Source organism: Petromyzon marinus, chromosome 56, assembly GCF_048934315.1.
Source record: "Petromyzon marinus isolate PM22_M1 ecotype Great Lakes invasive population chromosome 56, UKy_Petmar_22M1.pri1.0, whole genome shotgun sequence".
Taxonomy (NCBI): Eukaryota; Metazoa; Chordata; class Hyperoartia; order Petromyzontiformes; family Petromyzontidae; genus Petromyzon; species Petromyzon marinus.
In genome coordinates, this window is record NC_133722.1 from 2771328 (window position 1) to 2788438 (window position 17111).

A 17111-nucleotide genomic window follows, 5' to 3' on the forward strand; every position below is an offset into this window, starting at 1 on the left:
AGAGAGACCCATAGACTCACACAGAGACCCACAGACTCACACAGAGACCCATAGACTCACAGAGAGACCCATAGACTTACACAGAGACCCATAGACTCACACATGGACCCATAGACTCACACAGAGAGACCCATAGACTCACACAGAGACCCATAGACTCACACCGAGAACCACAGACTCACACAGAGACCCATAGACTTACACAGAGACCCATAGACTCGCACAGAGACACATAGACTCACACAGAGACCGATAGACTCACACAGAGACCCATAGACTCACAGTGAGACCCAGACTCACAGAGCTACCCATAGACTCGCACAGAGATCTCTAAGGAGGAGGCGTCATCATCACAGCGGCGATGATTCCCCTCTCCGCTACTCCTGACACATTCATCTGGCTCATCAACCACCTAGATTTAAACTTATAGCTGGCGAGATGTTAACTACCTCGCCTGGTATGCAGGAGGTCGTGGGTTCGATTCCGAACGTGATGACTGCTGCTGTATATTTGGGGTTTGCGTTTCTCTCTCCCCGTGGTCGCGTGGATTTTTCTCCGGGTCCTCTGGTTTTTCCCTCCACACAGAAGCAACGTCACGCGTGTTAAGAGTATTTCGATGCTCTTAGTGTCCACGTGACGATAAGCCCACTTCGTTGAGCTTTCATTCGTCATTTGCCAGGTCGCATGTAAAAAGAGAGTCGTGCAGCTCAGTGGGCCTTTAGCTGGCAAAATGAAAACAAGTTTCTAGATTTAATTCAAGAAGACGATGCAGTCAGCCCACCGCCACAGTAATGAATTGCAGCTGAGACATCGGCATTGAGCATAAGTGAAACCAAGTCTTTAATTGTTTATATATATAAAAAAAACGTTGGGCGCAACAGTCCATCTCTGACTCTGCGTGGTGGTGAATGAATGAAATAAATGAATAAAACAAACACAGACACAGCCCGCTTATAAACGCACATGCACACGAATACACACACGCAAACACACACACGCACACACACGTGCACACACGCACACCCAAACATAAATACTACATTTACACATTGTGCTTGCACCACTGGTGGTGAGGTATTGGGTGCTCGCGCGGCTGCCACTGCCCAGCGGTTGATGCGGCGCGGACACGGCCAGGAGTTGAACCCGCGAGCTTTTACGATTTGTGAGCCCGCTCTAGCTCCGCTGCTGAGCTGCTGGACCGGCGCTAATTCCCGACAACTTTGTTTACGTTTATTGAGCTTCGTTTCACCGGGCGCTGTCGACTAACGGGTCACGGCTACTCTTCTCTGGCGACGCTAAACTACGGCCGGGAGCTTTACGTTCCGTTGCTCGCGCGAGGTTTCATCCCCCCGGGGGGAGCGAAAATGTTTACATTGGTGCAGACAATGAAAACGAGCGGAGAAGAATCGCGCCCAATGGACGACGAGGTCGCCACGCGGAGTGGACGTTGACAGGGAGTGGACGTGGAGCGGAGTGGACAGGGGGTGGACAGGGAGTGGACGTGGAGCGGAGTGCACAGGGAGTGGACGTGGAGCGGAGTGGACAGGGGGTGGACAGGGAGTGGATAGGGAGTGGACAGAGAGTGGACACGGAGCGGAGTAGACAGGGAGTGGACAGGGAGTGGACATGGAGTGGACAAGGAGCGGAGTGGACAAGGAGTGGACACGGAGTGCATACGGAGCGGAGTGGACAAGGAGTGGACAGGGAGTGGACATGGAGTGGACAAGGAGCGGAGTAGACAAGGAGTGGACACGGAGTGCATACGGAGCGGAGTGGACACGGAATGGAGTGGACAGGGAGTGGACATGGAGCGGAGTTGACAGAGAGTGGACATGGAGTGGACAAGGAGCGGAGTGGACAAGGAGTGGACACGGAGTGCATACGGAGCGGAGTGGACACGGAATGGAGTGGACAGGGAGTGGACATGGAGCGGAGTGGACAAGGAGTGGACAGGGAGTGGACACGGAGCGGAGTGGCCAAGGAGTGGACACGGAGTGGACACGGAGTGGACAAGGAGTGGACAGGGAGTGGACACGGAGCGGAGTGGACAGGGAGCGGACAGGGGGTGGACGTGGAGCGGACAGGGGGTGGACGTGGAGCGGAGTGGACAGGGAGTGGACAGGGAGTGGACACGGAGCGGAGTGGACAGGGAGTGGACACGGAGTGGACACGGAGCGGAGTGGACAAGGAGTGGACAGGGAGTGGACACGGAGCGGAGTGGACACGGAGTGGAGTGGACACGGAGCGGACAGGGGGTGGACGTGGAGCGGGGTGGACAGGGAGTGGACACGGAGTGGACACGGAGCGGAGTGGACAAGGAGTGGACAGGGAGTGGACACGGAGCGGAGTGGACACGGAGTGGAGTGGACACGGAGCGGACAGGGGGTGGACGTGGAGCGGAGTGGACAGGGAGTGGACACGGAGCGGAGTGGACAGGGAGTGGAGTGGACAGGGAGTGGACAAGGAATGGACACGGAATGGAGTGGACACGGAGCGGTGTGGACAGGGAGTGGACAGGGAGTGGACATGGCGCCGTGTCTGCACCGCGGCGACCACGGCATTCACGGCAGAAAGCGCAACAAGTCCGAAGCTTCGCAACGAAAACAACAACATAAATAAGGGTTTAAAAAAAAAAGAATCCCGCGCGATTAAATTAATTAACCTAAACGACCCAAGGTTCGGAATCAGATAACGGGAGCTGGACGGCGACGGCACCCACGATTGAGGACGAACTCACCCAGAGCAGCACGACTAGCGGAGCCGCCGACACCTCGCCATCGCCCCCTCCCCTCTGCCAGGCGCCAAGCAAACGTGGAGCCTGGGAAGGTTCCCGGGGCGGCCGCCGCCAACAGCCGGGCGATCGGGCAAATCGCCGATCTCGGAAATTGGCGCACGACTCGAATCGTCGGCCCCAAAACCACCGCTTTGTGTCCACGTCCGAGCGATGAGTTGTGGCAACCAGGCCCCCCCCCCCCCACCCTAGGTGGCCTCCTCAATAATCAATCACAAAAAGAGGGACAGCCGATTACAGATTTTCTAATCGATCACCCGACCTGCGTCGACTCATCGGCCCGGCGCGGCCGTGAGGATGTGGGTGGACAACCACTGGACCCGCTCGCCCACCCGCTCACCCACTCACCCATCCCACCCACCCACCCCACAACCACCACCACCTTATCATCAAGATCTACTCGGCCATCTTGACCCAGTCCCAGCTCTTCTTGCGAGCTCGCTGCATCTCCAGCTCCTCCTTGAGGTTCCGCTTGAAGAATCCCAGCTTTGGGGAGACACGGGGAGTGGGGGCGGAGGGGAAGGAGTGGGGGGGGCGGAGGGGTGGAGGGGTGGGGGCGGCCAGGGTAAGGGGGCGGCCGGGGTGAGAGGTCACAGCGTCAGTCAGATCGGGAGTCTCCAGGTTTTCGAGACCGGGGCTCAACTCCTCGCTTGACGTTTTTTGTGTAAACGCACGACGTGGGGGATGTTGACGGTTCCCTTCGGGAGAGAAGGTTCCAGACGGTGAGAGTTCGACTGGGCAGAGGAAGATGGGGCGGCACCGAGAAGACGCGGCGAGAGGTTGCCACCCAGGGCATGATAACGACGGCAACGATAACGACGAAGGCGACGATAACGACGTCAACTTGTAACACCACGCTGCCACCGCACGGCATCTGCTCGTCGCTCTCGTAGAGAGATAGAGAGTGGACGACTCAGATAGAGAGTGGACGACTCAGAGACGCCAGGAAGAGGAACCGCAGATGAGGAGTGGGAAGGTAGCAGCAGCAGCAGCCACTTGGTGAAGATCGGCCACCAGATAACCCCCCCCCCCCCAAGCTCTGCGGTCCTCTACGTATGAAGGTGACATCGGCCCAATTAATGAGCCGTTTGTAAGCGTGCGAGGCAGCCGGCTCAGCCGGAGGAAAACCCAGGCGTGCGAGGGGGCAACGCTGTATGCGGCACACGAGAGAGTGCCGTGGCGCTGCCGTGGAGAGAGGCAGACCGGTCGCCGGACGAATGCGTTGTCACGAGGTCGCGCTCACCGCACACGCAAAGCGCTGGGCCACAAATCGACCACGACGACACCCTCGCTGCCGACCTCGCCGAGGAGTCATAAAACCATCGTCACGTCGACTCCGCTCATCCTCGCGGCGGCGGCGGCGGCGGCGAGACGTCGAGCAAAGACGGTGGTCTCCCGCATCGCAGATTGCGCTTCTGCGGCCGTCTGGAACGCGCTCTTCCTTCCGATATTTGGAAAGCCGCAGGGAGCTGTGCATTTTTAAATAATCACCTAGATTGACAAACTCATTGCTTTACAACTCCTTGTTGTTGTTTGTCGTTGTTGTGTTTAGTTTGTTGTCCTTCCCCCCGCACCTCCGATTAGCGCGGTTGGCTACGTACAGCGCGAAAGAAGTTCAAAATCCGTACGTACGCTCGGATGGAGGAGGAATAAGAAGAAGATTTTAAAGAATCTTAAGTTCCTGTGAGGACGGTTGGCCGGACACCGACCTTCCAGAGCAGCACGATGAGGAGGATGAGGATGAGGAGGCCGATGATGAGGCTGATGGCGATGATCCAGACGGCGATGAAGCCACGGGGTCTGAGGTCGTGAAGAGCCTCGAACACCACCTGCTCACGGGCACAGAGACAAAGGTCCCGCCACGCGTAGCCTCGCGGCCTGCCGGGGCAAGTGCCGTCTTGGCGGGTGGCATCTGTCGAGGCTGGCACGGCACACGACCGGCGGGGGTGGCGGTGCCGATGCGTGCACGCTGTAGCGGGTACTCGTTTAAGTCTGAGCCGACCTAGGGGAGGCCCAGGAGCGCGTGCCGTTGGTGGCGTGCGCGGACTTTAGCGCGCGCGTGGAAAATTGACGGCGGCTTAGCGGCGGAGCGGGCGGCTCGCGGTCGGAAGGTCGGCGAGTTTGTGGCGGTGATGGTGATGATGATGGTGGTGGTGATGGTGATGATGGTGGTGGTGATGGTGATGATGGTGGTGGTGATGGTGTTGATGGTGGTGGTGTTGATGGTGGGGATGGCGGTGATGGTGATGATAGTGGTGATGGCGTTGATGGCGGTGATGGTGACGATAGCGGTGATGGTGACGATAGCGGTGATGCCGTCGATGGCGGTGATGGTGACGATGGCGGTGATGGTGACGATGGCGGTGATGGTGACGATGGCGGTGATGGTGACGATGGCGGTGATGGTGACGATGGCAGTGATGGTGACGATGGCAGTGATGGTGACGACAGTGATGGTGATGGTGACGATAGCGGTGGTGATGACGATGGCGGTGATGGTGACGATGGCGGTGATGGTGACGACGGCGGTGATGGTGACGACAGTGATGGTGACGACAGTGATGGTGACGATGACGGTGATGGTGACGACAGTAATGGTGATGGTGACGATAGCGGTGGTGATGACGATGGCGGTGATGGTGACGATGGCAGTGATGGTGACGACAGTGATGGTGGTGACGACAGTGATGGTGACGATGACGGTGATGGTGACGATGGCGGCGGTGATGATGTCTCACCGCGATGGTCCCCGGCGCGCCGGTAGAGAGCTCCACCACTCGGTCCGAGTGCGGCACGCGGAGTTCGGCACGCGCCGAGAACTGGATCACGGAGGAGCTCTCCTGCACAGGCACAGGCGCCCCGGGTAGTCCACGTGGGCCACAGCCACACCCGCCTTTGTCTCCCCCATTGCCGACGTTGAACTGACAAGGCGGGCCAGGTACTCGGGGGGGGGGGCAGGTGGGGGATTGGGCGTGGGGGGGGGTACCGGACGTGGTGGGAGGGGGGGGTTCAGGTGGGGGTGAAGGGGGATGTGGGGGGTCCGGGTGGGGGTGAGGGGGATGTGGGGGGTTCAGGGTCGGGGTGAGGGGGGTGTGAGGGGGTTCAGGGTGGGGGTGAAGGGGGATGTGGGGGGTCCGGGTGGGGGTGAGGGGGGTGTGAGGGGGTTCAGGGTGGGGGTGAGGGGGGTGTGGGGGGTTCAGGGTGGGGGTGAGGGGGGATGTGGGGGGTTCAGGGTGGGGGTGAGGGGGATGTGGGGGGTTCAGGGTGGGGGTGAGGGGGATGTGGGGCGTTCAGGGTGGGGGTGAGGGGAATGTGGGGGGTTCAGGGTGGGGGTGAGGGGGGTACCTGCTGCAAGATGTCAGTGTTGAGCAGCGCCTTGACGCTGACGCTGGGCGTCTCTCCCGGGGCGAAGGGTCCCAGCTCGCAGCGCACCGCCACACAGCCCTCCGGCCACGACGCACAGTCCTACCCACAATGCAGTGACACACACACACTGACACACTGACACACACACACTGACACACACACTGACACACACTGACACACACACACCGACACACACACACCGCCACACAGCCCTCCGGCCACGACGCACAGTCCTACCCACAATGCAGTGACACACACACACTGACACACTGACACACACACACTGACACACACACACTGACACACACACTGACACACACACACCGCCACACAGCCCTCCGGCCACGACGCACAGTCCTACCCACAATGCAGTGACACACACACACTGACACACTGACACACACTGACACACACACACACACTGACACACACACACACTGACACACACACACTGACACACACACACTGACACACACTGACACACACTGACACACAACAACAACAACCGCCATTCGCCACTAAGTGGCGGTGACGTCACCACGACGCTTGTGCCAGGCTATGTGCACATTGAAGCCACGTGAAGTGTCGAACGCCCGCTGGCAGGAGGTCATGGGGCAGACCCAGGTGCCACGGGTCGACTGACTAAGATGACTGAGATGACTGGCTGATGCACCAACTGTGCCCCCTACTGTTCCAACCTGCTGTGCTTTAGCCACCCGGCGCTCCGCTCGTTGTTCTGAGCGTCGCTCCTCCGCCCTCCGTTGTTGTTGGAGGGCGACTACCTCCAACTGCCCAGTAGCATCCTTCACGAGCCTCCTCCACAGAGGCCGATCTTGACACCGCTGGTACCAGTCATCGGCAAGTCCACTCAGCTCCACGTCCTCCTGTACCACATCACTCCATCTCTTCTCCAGCCCGCGCCCGCTTAGCCCCCTCAATCCGGCTGAACAAAAGCTGTTTCGGCATGCGTTGGCTGGGCATGCAGGCTACATGACCCAGCCATTGCAGCCTTGCCCGCCGGAGGAGCTCACCGATGGGACCTTGCCTAGATCTTTCAAGGATTTGTGAGCTCACACAATCCAGTCTGGTTAAACCCAGGATGGATGGTAGGCAGGCCAGCCTAAATGTTTCTAACCGGCGAAGATGTTCCATTAGGGGGGTCCACGTTTCGCAAGCGTAGAGAAGGGAGGGAATGACCGTGGCCGAGAAGACCTGAAGCTTAGTGCGGAGCGACAGACCAGGTAGCTTCCACACAGCGTTACGCAACCGATGAAAAGATATTGCCGCTCGACTGATTCAGAGTGAGACCTCTGCTGTTAAACTGGAGCCAGTCATAAGCACACTGCCCAGGTATGGGAAACTCTCCACTCTCTCCACAACTGCCCCATCACCGATTGGGAGTTGTGGGGGTGGAGTGTCCGATGGTACAAAATACCCAGGCAGGTGCTTAGTTTTGGTGGGGCTGATGGTAAGGCCCCACCTCTTAGTGGCACGCTCCAGTCTCAGCAGCAGCGTCTCCAACTCCTCCTCTGACTGAGCAGCTATTACCAAATCATCAGCATACATAACGTGGTTGAGCAATAGGGAGCCATCCCTTGACCGCACCCGGGCATCGATCAGCCTCCCATTATATCTGTACCATATGGAGATTCCCCCAGGACAGCTATTGAAGGCTTCACGAACTACGTGGTCAAAATAGATGTTAAATAATGTGGGAGCCAGAGGACATCCCTGTCGCACCCCAAGGTGTACAGGGAATGGCTCTGACTCCCGGCCACGTAGTTTTACCCGGGCCCGCTCACCATCATGAAGGTCCTTAATGATCGTGAGCAGAGGGTCAGGTACTCCAAAAGCACGAAGAACGACCCAGAGCCCAGGCCTACTGATGGTATCACAGGCCTTGACCAGGTCAATAAAGCAGAGATGTAGGTCTTGTTGGAATTCCCTACACCTCTGCTGTAGCAGACGGACAGAAAATATGGCATCTGTGCAGGACCGCCCTTTCCTGAAACCGCATTGGGGCTCCGCAAGCCTCTCCTCAGCGTGCCTGGCAAGGCGATGCTGAATAATCCTTGCCAGGACCTTTCCCGGCACACTGAGGAGTGAGATGCCCCTCTAGTTGTTACAGTCTGTGCGGTCCCCCTTCTTAAAAAGGGGGACCACCAGGGCATCCTTCCAATCCTGCGGAACCCATCCAGTGGTCCAGACTGTTGTTATGATGTCATATAGGGCAGTCTGTGCACAAACGCCGCCCTCCCTCAGCATTTCGCTTCGGGGATCATCTCTGCCCGCTGCCTTTCCTGGTCTCAGACTCTGGATCGCCTTCAGTACTTCCTCAACAGATGGCACCTTAGCCAGCCACTCACAGGGGGTGACTTCTTCCAATATTTGAGGCACCGCAGCCTCAGCAGGGTCATCCTCACTTTGTGCCACGATGTTTTCCTGGCTGAGGGATTTTCCCTCCCCCAGGACCTCACAGAAATGCTCAGCAAACCTGCAAACCTGTTCCTGGGGGTTGGAGATTGGATCACCGTTTTTTCCCCTAATGATGGTAATAGGTGTGGTGCTGCAGGTTACTTTTTTGATGGAGTTAAATAGAGATTTGTGATCACGGGCCACTGAGGCAGACTCCATCTCCTCAGCAACCCGCGACCACCACCCATCCTTGCAGTGCCTCACGGCTCTCCGAACCTCCGAGCGAAGGCTGCGGTAAGCCTCCTCATTCTCTGACGTGGGATTCTGTAGCCGATGACAGTGGGCCTGTCGCTTTTTCTCAACCATCCTGAACACCTCCTCTGTCAGCCAGGGTCTCTGGGGAGGTCTGGACCGCGTACCCAAAGCAGCCATTGCAGCTGCATGAGTCACAGTCCTAAACCTCGCCCATTTACCCTCGACATCAGGAGGAGTCGGGGACGATGCTAATCCCAGCCGCAAGCGATGATGAAATTCTCGCTTGCAACTTTCATCAGATAACTGAGACCAGGCCACTTTAGGTCGGAATGGGGTCCTGGGTGTACACCCACCACCAGAGTGGAAGAATGGCAGGCGCATCTTACAGATGACTAGTCGATGGTCAGAGGGCAGATCAGCTCCACGGTAGGTCCTGGTGTCAAGGACATAGGCTCGCATCCGCTGGTCCATCACTATGTAGTCCAGCAGATGTTCTTGCTTGGACCCGGCATGCATCCATGATGTTGTGTGGATGCGCCGATGCCGGAACAGCGTGTTGGTAATTACAAGCCCATGGGCTGCACAAAAATCTAGCAGCCTCCTACCGTTGTTATTGAGCTGATCTGGCCCATGCCCTCCAATCACTCCAGACCAGGTGCCAGTATCATGACCAACTCGGGCATTGAAGTTACCCAACATGATGACTCTATCCCGAGGGGCCACTTTAGCCAGCACCTGTGACAGGAGGTCATAGAAGGCATCTGACTCATCGGCTTTGCCTGCATCCCTCCACGGATGTTCATCTTCGGTGGGGGCATAAGTAACCACGACCACCATTCCTCGCCTCCGGTTGATGGGAAGGCGAGCCCAAAGTAGCCTGGGGCTTACAGCTTCCCACACCTCACCGCCACACTCCCACGCCCCCTTCATTCTTTTGTTCAAAAGAAGAGCCACACCCTGTTGTTTGGCAGTCTGCTGCCCCGAGTAGAGGACTGTCCACCCCTCATGGTGGCAGGAGCCAGAGCCGGTCCACCGGACCTCCTGAATGCCGCATAGATCCAGGCGGTACCGGTCCAGCTCCCGACAGAGGAGTGGCAGCCTCTCCTCTGCAGTGAGCGTTCGAACATTCCACGTGGCCACCCGTAGTGGCTTTTCATTGTTTCTGGAGGAGCCCCGAGGGTGGATATTCAATCTCCTGGCTCCGCCAATTGGGGTTTGGACAGGAGACGTCATTGACGCCTGGCCCCCCGGGGCCTCCGGCACAAGCTTATTAGTTACATATTTCAGTTTAACTCGTGGTTTCGTGGTAATTAATTGAAGGTGGAGGGGTTACGAGCCCCTCGCACCCATTCTGAGCCCCCATTTAGCCCCTGTGGTGGACACATATGCCATGAGGGGAGGAGCCAATCAAAATTGGATCTCCCCCCACAGCACTGTCCACGACAGAGTTGCCCGTCCGGCACCGCGAGGGGGTAGGGGGTTGTTTTGCCGACACACAGACACACAGACACACACACACAGACACACACACACCGACACACACACACCGACACACACACACCGACACACACACACCGATACACACCGAGGCACACTCACCAGCAGCTTGCGGCCACTCTTGCTGAAGAAGCTGAACAGCTGGTAGACGCTCACACACCGATACACACACACTGACACACACACACTGACACACACACACCGACACATACACACTGACACACACACACTGACACACACACACTGACACACACTCACCAGCAGCTTGCGCCCACTCTTGCTGAAGAAGCTGAACAGCTGGTAGACGCACACACACCGATACACACACACACACACTGACACACACACACTGACACACACTGACACACACACACACACTGACACACACTGACACACACACACACACTGACACACACACACCGAGGCACACTCACCAGCAGCTTGCGCCCACTCTTGCTGAAGAAGCTGAACAGCTGGTAGACGCTCTCGCTGTGCTGCTCGGGCGTCATGCACACGGCCCCCAGCGCCGGCCCCAGGCACGACCCCCCACCCGGGGACACCTTCACAGCCGGGGGGCAGGGGATGCGGGGATCGTCAATCTCGGAGACTCTCCGTGAAGACAATGATGATGGTGCTGACGACGATGATGATGATGATAACGCTGCTGATGATGCCGATGATGATGACGATGATTCTAAAACTGATAATAATGATAGTGCTGCTGCTGCTGCTGGTGCTGCTGGTGAAGCGGCTGGCACTGATCATGGTTATTATGCTCCCAACACAACAACACCAACGATGCTGCTGCTGCTGCTGCTGATGATGATATCGCCGCTGCCGCTGTCCTCACCTGCACCTCGTGCAGCTGCAGGGCGTGCGGCCCCTCGGGGTGCAGGCGAGACGGGATGAGCACCTCGAGAAAGGCCCCAGGGGCCTGACTAGGGCCCAGGTTCAATGCCTGCGAGGGCCCAGACACAGGGGAGACCACGGGGGGCATGGGGTCACGGGGGGGTCACGGGGGGCATGGGGTCACGGGGGGGTCACGGGGGGGGTCACTGGGGGGGGTCACGGGGGGGGTCACGGGGGGGTCACGGGGGGGGGTACGCGGGGGAGACCTCCCCGCGGAAGCGGCCGCTGTTTGCTGCTGGCCATCGGCGGTAAGACGGCGCTCACCGCTGCATCATGGCGGGCGCTTTCAGAGGCGCGTCCACGGTCGCCTCGACTGAGTGGGGGCGGTGGCCGGACCGAATGCAACGTACACACGTGGGGGACGTCGATACAGAGACAGGGAGTTGTGGGGACATGGGGACACGGGGGACACGGGGTCATGAGTTGAAAGACATGGAGACACGGGGACATGGAGACACGGGTGCCCACACCCAGACAATCCCACCAGGTGAGGGTGAGTCGACTCACCCAGGTGAGTCACAAGAGGCCTGCTCACCAGGTGAGGGTGAGTCGACTCACCCAGTTGAGTCACAAGAAGCCAACTCACCAGGTGAGGGTGAGTCGACTCACCCAGGTGAGTCACAAGAAGCCAACTCACCAGGTGAGGGTGAGTCGACTCACCCAGGTGAGTCACAAGAAGCCAACTCACCAGGTGAGGGTGAGTCGGCTCACCCAGGTGAGTCACAAGAGGTGAGCTCACCAGGTGAGGGTGAGTCGACTCACCCAGGTGAGTCACAAGAGGTGAGCTCACCAGGTGAGGGTGAGTCGGCTCACCCAGGTGAGTCACAAGAAGCCAACTCACCAGGTGAGGGTGAGTCGACTCACCCAGGTGAGTCACAAGAAGCCAACTCACCAGGTGAGGGTGAGTCGACTCACCCAGGTGAGTCACAAGAGGCCAGCTCACCAGGTGAGGGTGAGTCGACTCACCCAGGTGAGTCACAAGAGGTGAGCTCACCAGGTGAAGGTGAGTCGACTCACCCAGGTGAGTTACAAGAGGTGAGCTCACCAGGTGAGGGTGAGTCGGCTCACCCAGGTGAGTCACAAGAGGCCTGCTCACCAGGTGAGGGTGAGTCGGCTCACCCAGGTGAGTCACAAGAGGCCTGCTCACCAGGTGAGGGTGAGTCGGCTCACTCAGGTGAGTCACAAGAGGTGAGCTCACCAGGTGAGGGTGAGTCGGCTCACCCAGGTGAGTCACAAGAGGCCTGCTCACCAGGTGAGGGTGAGTCGACTCACCCAGGTGAGTCACGAGGTGAGCTCACCAGGTGAAGGTGAGTCGACTCACCCAGGTGAGTCACAAGAGGCCTGCTCACCAGGTGAGGGTGAGTCGACTCACCCAGGTGAGTCACAAGAGGTGAGCTCACCAGGTGAGGGTGAGCGGCTCACCTGGAAGGTGAAGTTGAGCCACTGGAAGTGACACGGCTGGCCGGGCAGTGCTACGGCCTCGCGGTCTGACAAGTCGCCTCCGTACAGAATCGACGTCTGGGACACCGAGCTGCACTCACGCACAGCAGCAGCAGCATTATTATCATCATCATCAGCATCATCATCATGAGCATCATCAGCATCATCATCATCATCAGCATCATCATGAGCATCATCAGCAGCATCAGCAGCAGTATCAGCATCATCATGAGCATCATCAGCAGCATCATCAGCAGCACCATCATCATCAGCATCATCATCAGTAGCATCAGCATCATCAGCAGCATCTTCATCATCAGCACCATCAACAGCAGCAGCAGCATCATCAACATCAGCAGCATCATCAGCAGCATCAGCATCAGCATCATCATCTGCTGTAGCAGGATCATAACCATGAGGACGTCGATGTATTGAGGGCGCTTCCGCGGAACTCTACAGACACACGGTGTGCGGTGAGGGAGCTTCCGCGGATGTCTACAGACACACGGTGTGCGGTGAGGAAGTTTCCGCGGATGTCTACAGACACGCGGTGTGCGGTGAGGAAGCTTCCGCGGATGTCTACAGACACGCGGTGTGCGGTGAGGAAGCTTCCGCGGATGTCTACAGACACGCGGTGTGCGGTGAGGGAGCTTCCGCGGATGTCTACAGACACACGGTGTGCGGTGAAGAAGCTTCCGCGGATCTCTACAGACACGCGGTGTGCGGTGAGGGAGCTTCCGCGGATCTCTACAGACACACGGTGTGCGGTGAGGAAGCTTCCGCGGATGTCTACAGACACACGGGGTGCGGTGAGGAAGCTTCCGCGGATGTCTACAGACACGCGGTGTGCGGTGAGGGAGCTTCCGCGGATGTCCACAGACCCGTGCAGGGTGGTGTCCACCTCGTAGCGGAGGGGGATGGACAGCAGCTCCTGGTTGTCGTCCAGGGTCTCGTTGTGCTCGATGTTCTGACTGAGAAGAGGAGAGAACAGAGGCATAGCAGACTCATAGCAGACTCATAGCAGACTCATAGCAGACTCATAGCAGACTCGTAGCAGACTCATAGCAGACTCGAAGCAGACTCATAGCAGACTCATAGCAGACTAATAGCAGACAGACTCATAGCAGACAGACTCATAGCAGACAGACTCATAGCAGACTCATAGCAGACCCATAGCAGACTCGTAGCAGATTCATAGCAGACTAATAGCAGACAGACTCATTGCAGACTCATAGCAGACTCATAGCAGACAGACTCATAGCAGACAGACTCGTAGCAGACTCATAGCAGACAGACTCATAGCAGACAGACTCGTAGCAGACTCATAGCATACTCATAGCAGACTCATAGCAGACAGACTCATAGCAGACTCATAGCAGACTCATAGCAAACAGACTCATAGCAGACTCATAGCAGACTCATAGCAGACTCATAGCAGACAGACTCATTGCAGACTCATAGCAGACAGACTCATAGCAGACAGACTCGTAGCAGACAGACTGATAGCAGACTCATAGCAGACTCATAGCAGACAGACTCATAGCAGACTCATAGCAGACAGACTCATAGCAGACAGACTGATAGCAGACTCATAGCAGACAGACTCGTAGCAGACTCATAGCAGACAGACTCATAGCAGACAGACTCATAGCAGACTCATAGCAGACTCATAGCAGACTCGTAGCAGACAGACTCATAGCAGACAGACTCATAGCAGACAGACTCATAGCAGACTCGTAGCAGACTCATAGCAGACTCATAGCAGACAGACTCATAGCAGACTCATAGCAGACAGACTCATAGCAGACTAATAGCAGACTCATAGCAGACTCATAGCAGACTCGTAGCAGACAGACTCATAGCAGACAGACTCATAGCAGACAGACTCATAGCAGACAGACTCATAGCAGACATACTCAAAGCAGACTCATAGCAGACTCATAGTAGACTCATAGCAGACAGACGCATAGCAGACTCGTAGCAGACTCATAGCAGACTAATAGCAGACTCGTAGCAGACTCATAGCAGACTCATAGCAGACTCGTAGCGGACTCATAGCAGACAGACTCATAGCAGACTAATAGCAGACAGACTCATAGCAGACTCATAGCAGACAGACTCATAGCAGACTCATAGCAGACTCATAGCAGACTCGTAGCAGACTCATAGCAGACTCATAGCAGACAGACTCATAGCAGACTCATTGCAGAGTCATAGCAGACTCATAGCAGACAGACTCATAGCAGACAGACTCATAGCAGACTCATAGCAGAATCATAGCAGACTCGTAGCAGACTCATAGCAGACTCATAGCAGACAGACTCATAGCAGACTCATTGCAGAGTCATAGCAGACTCATAGCAGACTCATAGCAGACAGACTCATAGCAGACTCATTGCAGAGTCATAGCAGACTCATAGCAGACTCATACCAGACAGACTCATAGCAGACAGACTCGTAGCAGACTCATAGCAGATTCATAGCAGACAGACTCGTAGCAGACTCATAGCAGACTCATAGCAGACTCATAGCAGACAGACTCATAGCAGACAGACTCATAGCAGACTCATAGCAGACTCATAGCAGACAGACTCGTAGCAGACTCATAGCAGACTCATAGCAGACAGACTCATAGCAGACAGACTCATAGCAGACTCATAGCAGACTCATAGCAGACAGACTCATAGCAGACTCATAGCAGACTCATAGCAGACTCATAGCAGACTCATAGCAGACTCATAGCAGACAGACTCATAGCAGACAGACTCGTAGCAGACTCATAGCAGACTCATAGCAGACAGACTCATAGCAGACATACTCATAGCAGACTCATAGCAGACTCATAGCAGACTCATAGCAGACAGACGCATAGCAGACTCGTAGCAGACTCATAGCAGACTAATAGCAGACTCGTAGCAGACTCGTAGCAGACTCATAGCAGACTCGTAGCAGACTCATAGCAGACAGACTCATAGCAGACTAATAGCAGACAGACTCATAGCAGACTCATAGCAGACAGACTCATAGCAGACTCATAGCAGACTCATAGCAGACAGACTCATAGCAGACTCATTGCAGAGTCATAGCAGACTCATAGCAGACAGACTCATAGCAGACAGACTCATAGCAGACTCATAGCAGAATCATAGCAGACTCGTAGCAGACTCATAGCAGACAGACTCATAGCAGACTCATAGCAGACAGACTCATAACAGACTCGTAGCAGACAGACTCATAGCAGACTCATAGCAGACTCATAGCAGACTCGTAGCAGACAGACTCATAGCAGACAGACTCATAGCAGACAGACTCATAGCAGACTCATAGCAGACAGACTCATAGCAGACAGACTCATAGCAGACAGACTCATAGCAGACAGACTCATAGCAGACTCGTAGCAGACAGACTAATAGCAGACAGACTCATAGCAGACAGACTCATAGCAGACTCATAGCAGACAGACTCATAGCAGACAGACTCATAGCAGACAGACTCATAGCAGACAGACTCATAGCAGACTCATAGCAGACAGACTCATAGCAGACTCATAGCAGACATATTCATAGCAGACGCATAGCAGACTCATAGCAGACTCATAGCAGACAGACTCATAGCAAACTCATAGCAGACTCGCAGCAGACGCGTAGCAGACTCATAGCAGACAGACTCATAACAGACAGACTCATAGCAGACAGACTCATAGCAGACTCATTGCAGACTCATAGCAGACTCATAGCAGACAGACTCATAGCAGACAGACTCATAGCAGACTCATAGCAGACAGACTCATAGCAGACAGACTCATAGCAGACTCATAGCAGACTCGTAGCAGACAGACTCATAGCAGACAGACTCATAGCAGACTCATAGCAGACAGACTCATAGCAGTCTCATAGCAGACAGACTCGTAGCAGACTCATAGCAGACAGACTCATAGCAGACTCATAGTAGACAGACGCATAGCAGACTCGTAGCAGACTCATAGCAGACAGACTCATAGCAGACTCATAGCAGACTCATAGCAGACAGACTCATAGCAGACTCATAGCAGACAGACTCATAGCAGACTCATAGCAGACTCATAGCAGACAGACTCATAGCAGACTCATAGCAGACAGACTCATAGCAGACAGACTCATAGCAGACAGACTCATAGCAGACTCGTAGCAGACAGACTCATAGCAGACAGACTCATAGCAGACAGACTCATAGCAGACTTATAGCAGACAGACTCATAGCAGACAGACTTGTAGCAGACAGACTCATAGCAGACAGACTCATAGCAGACAGACTCATAGCAGACTCATAGCAGACAGACTCATAGCAGACAGACTCATAGCAGACTCATAGCAGACTCATAGCAGACAGACTCATAGCAGACACTCATAGCAGACCCGTAGCAGATTCGTAGCAGACTCATAGCAGACTCATAGCAGAC

At 55.9% G+C, this 17111-nt stretch overlaps 1 protein-coding gene across 2 annotated transcripts in view; it reads right to left on the reverse strand.

Annotated features, from left to right (window-relative positions):
• Nucleotides 1–816: 816 nt before the first annotated feature.
• Nucleotides 817–17111, reverse strand: part of LOC116954700 (integrin alpha-9-like) — a 113443-nt gene continuing 97148 nt past the window's right edge. For both annotated transcript variants that reach the window (XM_076052451.1, XM_076052452.1), the window contains 8 exons: nt 13555–13644; nt 12656–12764; nt 11175–11282; nt 10759–10884; nt 6137–6256; nt 5530–5631; nt 4501–4620; nt 817–3277 (listed from right to left, as the gene is read on the reverse strand). In XM_076052451.1, coding sequence (XP_075908566.1) covers nt 3188–3277; nt 4501–4620; nt 5530–5631; nt 6137–6256; nt 10759–10884; nt 11175–11282; nt 12656–12764; nt 13555–13644 — 865 coding nt within the window. In that variant the 3' untranslated portion in view covers nt 817–3187. The remainder of the gene's footprint in view (nt 3278–4500; nt 4621–5529; nt 5632–6136; nt 6257–10758; nt 10885–11174; nt 11283–12655; nt 12765–13554; nt 13645–17111) is intronic.